At 55.0% G+C, this 10,274-nt stretch overlaps 1 protein-coding gene across 1 annotated transcript; it reads left to right on the top strand.

Moving 5' to 3' along the window:
- The first annotated feature begins 2,169 nt into the window (after positions 1–2,169).
- Positions 2,170–9,796, top strand: ARID3C (AT-rich interaction domain 3C). Its single transcript, XM_033123544.1, has 8 exons — positions 2,170–2,294; positions 3,125–3,508; positions 5,324–5,396; positions 7,162–7,345; positions 7,490–7,779; positions 8,307–8,489; positions 8,731–8,820; positions 9,276–9,796. Exons 2-8 carry the CDS (start codon positions 3,197–3,199, stop codon positions 9,374–9,376), a joined length of 1,233 nt encoding a protein of 410 aa, XP_032979435.1. The 5' UTR covers positions 2,170–2,294; positions 3,125–3,196; the 3' UTR covers positions 9,377–9,796.
- The last annotated feature ends 478 nt before the right edge of the window (positions 9,797–10,274 follow it).

Raw genomic sequence — 10,274 nt, 5'->3', positions numbered from 1 at the left:
TTTACTACTGTGTCCAACAGTGCCTGGTGTAAAGTAGGTCTCAGTAAATACGTGTTGGATGAAAGGAGGTCTAGGTCTGTATTTTTCTCTGTAAGATATAAGGTTAGATGAGGGTTGTGTGTGGGTGTGAGAGACAGCCCTTCCTCTTCACAGATGAAGAGAGACATCAACCAGGGCCCAGTCAGGCTTATTCCTTCCCCTTAGCCCTTTCCAGTTGTAGCTCTCCTGGTTCAGACCCCAAAGGAGGGTTTACTATGCTTGATTGATTCTTTTTCTTTTGGGAGTCGCTAGCTGCCCAGTTCCTTGCCCCTCTCCTCCCCCTTAACCCCCGAAGAGCAATCTCCAAAGCCTCAGAACTGGAATTTCCCGAAGCCAGTTCCTACTTTTCCAAGAGGAATCTTATCATCTACCTCCCTCCAGGTACCCCTTCTCTGAGCAGTCAGGGAATGCTGAGGGGAAAGAGCAAGCTGGGCACAGGAAGCCCACAAATCTCTAACCTCTGCCCTGTAGTCCCCCAGGAGGTCCCCAGGGCACGTTTGTCTGCCTCTGCCCATTCACTGATTCTCCCCTCTGGGCCCAGCCTCAGAGAGAGGTGAGCAGAGGAAAGGGCTTGACTTTGCCCCAGGAGAACTCACCACACAAAGCCATGTGGGGCGGGGCATCGGTACTGGTACCGAAGGTGGATCTGACACCTTCTGGCCTGAAATCTGACTGGGAGGGCACTAGAGTGAGCCAAAGATTTGAGCAGGACTGAGCCTTCCTGTGGCCAGGGATGGACCAGAAAGAACAAGGACGTAATGCCACAATGGGAGCCGGGCTTGGGACAAGGGTGGAGGCTGGAGATAGGGAGAGCCAGGCAGGTGTCACCTATCACAAGATCCTGGTGAGAAGAGCTGGTGGCCCAGGCCAGAGCAAGCTGGGTCTGAGAGGAGGGGACTTGTTAGGAGAGGATGGGGGAGGAGAGAGGAAGCAAAAGTCACACCTGAATTTCTGTCTCCTGGAGGAATCTTGGCCCTGGGAGGAATCTTGCCTCCCTGGGTATGAGGTCAGGGGATGGTCCCGAGTTTGGGTTTCACATAGGAATTTCACACCCATGCCAGGTGTCACCACTGCAGGTACATGTTGTTTTCTCACACACTTGGCATCACCTCCGGGTAGCCCTCCTGCTTTTGGTGAGTTGATTCCCTTGGGTACAGGAAGAAACTAGGGGATGTATGAGGGTGCCTGAGAGACGTTGGCTCCAGGCTGCTCAAAGGAGAAATTGTGACCTGCCATCAGGATCCCCAAATAAGGAACAGCATCTCAGCATCTGGGTGATAACTTGGGTAGGGTGGGCCTGAATCAGTTGGCTGAAGGGGTCTAGAGATATAACCTGGGGAGTCATGCATACATGGGTGAAGGAAGGATGTGAAGATGGGCAAAATGCTGATCACTGCTGAAATACTGTAATTCACTCTTCTTGTGTACATGTTTGACGATGTCCATAATAGAAAGTCAAAAGAACTAAAAACTGTGTGGCTGTGTGTCTCCATGTGGCGTGTGTACCCTGCTGCGGTGTGGAATCAGCTCAGAGACCTCTGAGTGTGTGTGCAGAGGTGTGTGAGTCCACCATGTGCTTGTATTGTACAAACTGCAGTGTGCATGCAGCTGGGGACAGCACCTGGGCAGGGAAGGGGCAGGGGGAGTTTCAATTCTATCCAGGCCCCCTCCACACTCACCCCACCATACTGAAAAGTGATTCCCCTCATGATCACAGGCCATGGGTGCTATAGTGTCCCTGTAATCAAGTATGTGAGACAGGGCAGCTGTGTGCCTGAACTTGTGACAGAGTGTGCTGGTGTGTGAACACAGCTGTTTGTGTGTGAGTGTCAGGCACTGAGTGTGGGTGTGTGGGGCGCAACTTGTGAGGCTGGGCAGGGCCCTGGTCCCAAGTCCAGTGGCGGTGGACTCCTCACTCCCCTTTGCACGGTTCCCTGCAGCTCTCCAGCGCCCCCTCCCCGAATCTAGCTGTGTGGAGAGTGGGAGACACCTGTTGGGGGGCTGGGAGTGGCAGAGCCCACCCGGGCCTCTCCCCGCTCTGTCCCCGCCCGCCCTGCCCCGCTCGTGTCCCGCCCCCGCGGCTGCCGCCAGCAGAGCAGTGTGAGCGCACCGCGACCAGAGGAGCGCACCGCGGCAGGAGCGCACAGCTGGGGACCCCGAGCTGGGAACCGAGCGGAAGCAGGGGCCACCCAAGAGGCGGGCGGAGCAGAGGGAAAGCCGTGGAGACGCCGGGGGCAGCGGGTCGCGCCAGGCTGGTGAGTGCGGCCGCTGGGTGCCGGGAGCCAGAGAGCGAGCGTCGAGACCCCGTCGTCCCCTGCCCTCCCAGTCCCGTCTCCGTCCCAGGCTTTGCCCCCGCTGCCCTCTATCCTCGCGCCTCCTCCGTTCTAGTCCTCTGCGTCTCGGAGTCTGTTTTCCCCTCTGTCTCTCTGACCCCTCTATTTACTGTTTCACCCTATCTCTTTCTAATCTCTCTCTCTTCTGTCCCCTGCTGCGTTGGTCTTTCCTGTTCTCTCTCAACCCGTCTCACCAATTATCTCTGTCTCCGTCTCTGTCTTTGGACTGCCTGTCACTCAGGTCTTTGATATTTATCTCTTGCTCCTCTCTCTCTTCCCTTCCCTGTCTCTCTATCCAGTATTTCTATCAATCTCATCTCTCCCCATCTCTGTATCTCCATTCTTGTCTCTGCCTGATATCTCTGTCTCTCTCCATCTTGATCCCTCTCGGTCTTTCTCTCCCCATCTCTGTCTCTCCTTGTCCCTCTGTCCCATCTCCATTTCTGTGTTCATATCTCCCTGTCATTGTCTCTGTCAGATCCTCTCTCGCTCTCCTCCATCTCTCTGTTTCTTGGTCCTTGTCACCCTTTTTGATCTGCTCAGTCTCTACCTGTCCTCAGTCAATACCCATTTCTGTCTCTCTGGCTCTGTCTCTCTTGCTTTTTCTACCTTTCTGTCAATCTCTGGGAAAGCGATCTTTCTACCTTTTTCCTTATGGCCACCCTGCCCTTCCCTGAATCCATGACCACCTCCCTTGTGTTGAGGGTTGTGGGGGTAGCAGGGCCCAGCATCCATAATTCCCTCCCCAACAGGCGGCCCTTTCCTCGGGGCCCCGCCTGGTGCCAGCACCCCCACCGGCGGGGGGACTGCGTCTGGAAGCTGTAATGGAGGCCCTGCAGAGGCAGCAGGCGGCCCGGCTGGCCCAGGGGGTGGGGCCATTGGTCCCTCCCCGCCCACCACCACCAAGGCCTCCCTTGTCTGGCCCCCGGATTCTGCAGGCCCCTGAAGGGGCTTTGGGGGAGGTTGGGGCTGAGGAAGAAGAGGATGCTGAAGAGGATGAGGATGAGGAGGAAGCTGGAGCAGAGGAGGAGGCAGCCAAGGAGAGCTGTCCAGGGACCGGGGGCCCCAGCTCTCCTTCCAACCAGCCCCCTGGACCTCATCCCCACGAGTGGACCTACGAGGAACAGTTCAAGCAGGTAGGACCCCCTCACTGTCAGGCCCTCTCCTCTTCTTCCAGTCAGGGCAAAAGCAGAGCCAGGTGATTAGTAGCCCACCCACCCCCACTGCCCTCTGCAGGGTGGGAAGATAGAGACACAGACCTGGAGAGAGACAGTGGAAAAACAGAAGGAAGGGAGAGACAGGCACTTGGAGACACAGAAAGAAGTAGGCACACACTAAGAGCTGCAGAAGACACCCAGAAACGTAGAGGCTGACAGATTAGAGTTTCTTGGAGAAGCTGGAATGGAAAGTGGGAGGAGTGTAGGCGCCTTCAAGAATTCTTTTGAGGGCGGGGGATCTGGGGACTGGGGATTCCAGTGCCAGCACCATCTTACCCTAACTTCTTACACATCAAGTCACAAGGTCATATTCCAGCGACAGTGGGGGTGTCATGCATTGCCTACTTCTGTCTTTGGAAGCAGAATAGAGGTTGCCACTCCTTTGGCAAGCTGATACCCCCTTCATCTGTTCCCTGTTACATTCCACCACTCCAAATCCTCTCCCTGCCCAGAGTTCTATGGGTAACAGTTCTCAGCCTGTGATGGTCACTACAGGTAGTGTGACTGACTAATGGGCCCCTGTGCTGCTGGGAATGACAAGATTTTACTCGTAGGGCCTCATTTGAGGTTCTTCCTCCCTGCGGAACCCATCTGGATGTTATTCTAAGGCACTACTCCAGGCTGTCACTATGAAGGTATACCACAGGGCGGAGACTCTAGGTGTGCTGTTCTGGTGGCATTACCCATAGGGTGTTGGTCTTGGGTCTTTTCCAGAAGTGTTCATCTGTGGCTAGTATTCTGTGGCATTAGTGTAAAAAGCAGTGTTATTCAGGCTCTGTTACACTGGAGATGTAGCTCTAGCGACAGTTTCTCCTGTGTATAATTCTGGGGGTTACTACTTGGAGAGTGTGTTTTACTTGTGAGTATCCATCTAAGATTTAGGGTTCAGTTCTTGTGGGAGCATAGCTCTAAAGGTGAATTTCAAGGGTTTGTTACTCATGGGTGTTTTTTACTGAGAGTTCTTATTGGGGGATAGAGTGTTACCTATGGGTGTTACTCAGGGATTGGGTAAATGACTTACTGTAGGGATTGTTCCTCATGGGTGGTATTTGGGAGATGATAATGGAGCTGTGGCTCCAGGTGACTGGGAATATGTGGGATGATCCCATGGGCCCTTCAAGTCCTGATCCCACAGATCTGGGTGGTGCAGGACCATGGCCTCTGTGACAATCTCTGTAGCGGGCAGCTCACTGTTCCTGGAAGGAGATCAGATCAGAAGGTGGGCTGAGGGGCCCCAGGTTTCAATCCAGGAGCTTCTGAGCATCCATCCTGCCTGAGGGAAGGGTTAGAGGCATCTCTACCCCTCATCCCCAGCCCTGGCACATAGAGAGGTGAATAGCAAGAAGCCCTTGCAGGAATGAACAAGAGTGAATGAGTGCTTCAGATATGTCAGTTTCCTCAGTGTGGACCACAGCCCCAGCCTGACTTCCTCCCTGGGGCTCTGTGCATGCCCTGGAGGACAGGCTGAGCCTCCCAGCTTCCTCTCTTTTCCTATTCCCCAGATGGGTAGTTTTAACTGCGCAGGGTACCACTAACCAGTAGAGGGTCTCTGTATGTATTACAAAAAGGTGCCCCTACTATCCTCAGAGGTTGAGAGCCTAATGTCTGGGAGTTCACATTTCGGATCCTATGTACCCCTTCAGCTGGGGACCCTTATTCAGGGTACAACCTGAGTTGGGGTCCCAAGGGGAGGGGCGTCAGCAGAGCTGGAAAATGACCTCAGTCCTTCCTCAGCTGTACGAGCTCGATGCAGACCCCAAGAGGAAGGAATTTCTGGATGACCTGTTTAGCTTCATGCAGAAGAGGGGTGAGTGGGGTGATGTAAGGGAAGGACCCCCACTTAACCAGGTTTGAGGATGGGAGACCTCCGGGTTTAGTTCCCAGGTTGGGTCCTCTCTGCAGAGGCCTGAGTTTGGCAGCACCTATCCGTTGGGCCCCAATAGCATCTTTAACCTCTGACCCTGCCCTCCTCCTCCACCTAGCGATTAATTAGTGGCCAGCCCACTGGCAGGTTAATGAGTGTGGGATCAATTGGGAAGGTGGGAAGAACTGGTTAGGGGCTGGCTTGGGGTGTGGGGTGGTTCCCAGGACTAGGGGCTTGGGAGTGCCTTGGTCCTCTTTTGCTGACCCTTCCTCCAGCCTTGTCTCTCCTCAGTTTCTCATTGCTTCAGGCAGGGGACACCCGATGTACTCTGCAGCAGGAAGGATGGGACTTAGACTAAAGGAAGGACTTTCCAATGGGTAGCCTGGGGACCATATGAGTTGGGACTGTGGAGGAGGAGGAATTCCTTTCCAGGAATCTCAGAGCTAAAAGAGAATGCAAGAAGGGTCCAGGAGGGGATCAGGGTGAGCGGCAGTCCATCACTTAGGCTTCTCCCCAGCTTCATGGGTCGGAAGACTGACTCATTATCTCTCTCTCTACAAAGCTAATTAACTCACTCTGAGCTTGGCCTGATAAGCTACTAATTAACTGGCTGCACTGCCCCCCCCCCCTTAGTGCAGCTGCTGGCCAAGTCCCTGGGGCCCCCACACCAGTCCCAGCACCCCTTTCCCGTCCATTCCTAACCAGAGACCCTGAGTGGGGCCGCAGATCCTTTAGCTCCCCAGGTACACCTGGTCCCAGTGTACCCTCCCTGCGCCTTCCTCGAGGTCTCCCCTCCACTGGGGTTTGGGGCAGCTTGGTCTGAGCACACCCCAGCACTCCCTCCCCTCAGGCCCCGAGCTCAGCCTCTCTCGGGTCCCTGCCTCCTCTGCAGGGGGAGGAGGTCCCGCTGGGCCGATAATTTCCCCCCATTAATCAGGCCGCAGCTAATTGTTCGGGTCCAAAGGCGGCAGCGGAAGGGGACGGGATCGGTAAGGAATTAACTGGGGCCCATCGCTCAGCGGAGACAGGCCCCTTTGTCAGGACTGGCCGGCGGGGGCGGCGCGGGCTGCGGAGTTGGCGAGCCGAGGCAGGGGCAGCTTTTTCTCCCATCCACCATCCTTGGGCCTCAGGCAGCCACCCCCAGCCGCTGCTTAGGGGAGTCCAGCTCTTCAGCACTGTCAGGAAGTCCTTCCTACGGTCTACCACAGGGGCCGGCAAACTACGTAAGACCAGATTTAGCCACAATGCGAGATAAGAATGGCTACTGTATTTTTAAATAATGTAAAACAAACTAAAAAATGAATAACATTTCCAGATGTGTGAAATTCGAATTTCAGAATCTGTAAATAAAGTTTTATTAGAACACAGTGGCGCCCTATAAATATCCTCTATACATAGCTCCTTTCAGGCTACAAGGACAGAATGGAGGAGTAGCTCTGAAGAGACCGTTTGGCCCACAAAGCATAAAACACTTGCCATCTGGCCCTTCACAGAGCAAGTTTGCCGACCCCTGGTCTCGCCTCCAGTCCCTCCTGCTACAATGGAGGCCCCACCCCTCCTTTTCCCCCTCCTTTTTCGCGGTCCCGCCCTGTACCCGGGCCTCATCCTGGCAGCGCCTCGGCCAGGCAGCCGACTCCTTCAGTCCCCAAGGATGCCCGCAGACAGGTCTTGGTCTAGGTGTCCTGACTCTTTACCCAATCCCCACCAGGGACTCCAGTGAACCGTGTGCCCATCATGGCGAAGCAGGTACTGGACCTGTACGCGCTGTTTCGCCTGGTGACGGCCAAAGGCGGCCTGGTGGAAGTCATCAACCGCAAGGTGTGGCGGGAGGTCACGCGCGGCCTCAGCCTTCCCACCACCATCACGTCGGCCGCCTTCACTCTACGCACCCAGTGAGGCCAGGCGCGCGGGGGTGAGGGTGGGGGAACGCGGGGAACAAGGCGCGGGAGGCGGGGCCTCGGGGCGTGGCGAGCCCCCCGGGTGGGTGTCCGGCTGTGGGGCTTGATCTGCGGGCCCAGCACACCATCCGCCCCTAGGTACATGAAGTACTTGTACCCATACGAGTGCGAGACGCGGGCGCTCAGCTCCCCTGGGGAGCTCCAGGCTGCCATCGACAGCAACCGGCGCGAGGGCCGTCGTCAAACTTACACCGCCGCCGCGCTCTTCGGCTTGGCGGGGCCGCCCCCTCGGGGCACTCCAGCTCCCGCCGCGGGTCATGGCCCCGCCCCGCCCGCTCCCACGCCCGGCCCCCGGCCCTCCCAGGGCTCCGCCTCCGGTCTGCCAGCACACGCCTGCGCACAGCTGAGCCCGAGCCCCATTAAGAAAGGTGTGAGGGGGCAGGGGCTGCGATGGGAGGGGGGGTCTCTGACACCTAGGGGGTTGCTGAAATATAGGGACTCTGAAATGTGGGAGGCATTGAAGCAAGGACTGATGGGGCACTGAGACTTGGTGCACTCTCTAAAGTTCAATGGTCCTGAGGTTTGGGATCAATGAAGCCTTGAGATCTCTGCAGTATGGGGCTGAATCATTTCAGGTCCTTTATCCAGAGCAGGTCCATTCCACGTCTGTCCACCCAGGGTTCCTATTTGCATGTGGTTTGTGCCTCCTGTGACCTGAATTTTTTAACAACGGAGAGCAAGGAAATCCCTCAAAGTAACTTGGACCAACCTAAACATATATTGGAGCTTTGGGGCTCTCCAGCTTCAGAGCGTCTAGGCTGACTCTGTATGGGAATAGAGATTGAACTTGGTGCTTGAGCTTGAGTGGCCTCCCTTAGTCCCAGGCCTGGGGGGTGAACCAAATGCAGAGACTGAGTGGGTTGGGCCAGGGGAGCTGAATGACCTGTTCTTCCAGAGGAGACAGGAATTCCAACCCCTCGACTGGCACTGCCTGTGGGTCTGGCCTTGGGACCTGCACGAGAGAAGTTGGCACCAGAGGAGCCTCCAGAGAAGAGGGCTGTGCTAATGGGGCCCATGGACCCACCTCGACCTGGTGCACCCCCTGGTTTCCTTCCTCGGGACAAGGTTCCCCTAAGGGGTGAGGAGGGGCTTTGTTGCTAATAGTGCTAATAGCGCTTTGAGCCTGTGTACTGTGGGAGGACAGACCCATCACCTGATAGGCGTTGGAGGTGGGACAGATAGATCCCATAATAGACAACTGTGTCATTACAGGTGTGGGCTGAAGTGGAATGGGGGCTGTCTATAGGGATGGAGGGGGGAGCTTGTAAGTGCGAAGTCTGATTCCCAAAAATGTGACTCCTCTGCCCCCTCCTGGACAGAAGAGCCGCTGGATGGGCCTCTCAATCTGGCAGGCAGTGGTATCAGCAGTATCAACATGGCCCTAGAGATCAACGGGGTAGTCTACACTGGTATGGGTACTGCAGGCTGTCTATACTGGCATGAGGTCAGGGGTATTTACATTGGCATGGGGATTTTAGACTTTTTCTACTAGCATGAGGTTCAGGGATATCCAAACTTGCATGGGTAACATGGGGTTCAGGGGATTGCTACACTGGCATGGGTTAAAGGGGGTTATATGGCATGAGGTCCAAGGCATGACCTGTCTGGCATGGGTACCATGGGATGACTGCCTTGTCATGGGCTAAGTATCACTGTAAATATTTGTTGTTTACTTGTTTGAAGGTATCTGTATTGGCATAGGAGCTTCTAACTGACCCAAAGGGCTTGTCCTCTTTGGTTTGTGGCAGGGGTATGTGTGTGGTGTTCTAGCAATTAGGACACTGACTTTTGTTTTATTCTTTTTCCATGCCCTACCCCACTGTGCTTCTGCTTGCCCTCTACCATCTCCTCACCCTTTTACCAGGCATCCTCTTTGCCCGCCGCCAGCCTGTGCCAGCTTCCCAGGGCCCAACCAACCCTGCACCTCCACCTCCTACAGGGCCTCCTTCCGGCACCTCACCCTGAGAGCTTCAACTTGGAATTAAGGGTCCCAGCCCCTTTGCTGGGGGGGGAAGGGAGACACCCCTCCACCTTGATCCTTACAGGGTGCCTACTCTAGGACCCAGCCCTGGGAGGTGACCACTCCCTGCTATGCCATGTGGACTTGAAGCCAAAGAGTTCTGTTTTGATGTTACATCTACCTCATTGCAATGGGAGGGCACCTCCTTCCAGGCCATCTCCAGCAGCATCTACCAAAGAGTTCTGCTCTCAGTAACCCCCATCATCTCCTCATGTGTCCCTGTGTCAATGCCATCTCTAGGACCCTACCTCTTCGAATAGACCTGCTTCTTCTTTTCAGGGGCCAGATGAAGGGTTGGGTTGGGATGTTGAGAAGGAGATGTCCCTCAGGTCACACCTGGATAATAAAGCTGCAGTCCCTCCCTCCCTAGTGACTCTTTGCCTTCTTGTTTGGGTCTGGGGCTTGGGGAGGGATTATGTGGTATACACAGGCTGCTTTGGGGTAGGGGGTTCTCAGAAGGGAAGACAGACTAGCAAAGGTCCGTAAGAGTAGATAGAGTTCTGTCTCATGAATCAGACTTCCTGGGTTCAAATGACGATTCTGTCACTATACTGCTGAGTGGTCCTTGGCAAGACACTTAATCGCTTAAACCATAGAAGATTCCAAAAGATTATGGTATGTCGGGGGACCTCCTACTGATCTATGGGAATGGACCAATCCTGGAATAATGGGTATATTTATATATACAGCTTCGGGGATTGGGGTGGTAAAACCTCTTTGGTACCCTGAAATTAGAAGAAGAAAGGCAAAGGTTATCTTGACAAGCAGAAGCTGGAAGCAAGGGTAGGGCCTAACAGGTGGCCGTTGCCTAGGTAACCAGACAGCGTTTGACATCTTTCATCC

This window comes from Rhinolophus ferrumequinum, chromosome 12 (assembly GCF_004115265.2).
Source record: "Rhinolophus ferrumequinum isolate MPI-CBG mRhiFer1 chromosome 12, mRhiFer1_v1.p, whole genome shotgun sequence".
NCBI lineage: Eukaryota > Metazoa > Chordata > Mammalia > Chiroptera > Rhinolophidae > Rhinolophus > Rhinolophus ferrumequinum.
The sequence above is the reverse complement of the archived record's forward strand: the minus strand, read 5'-3'. Positions and strand labels throughout refer to the sequence as shown.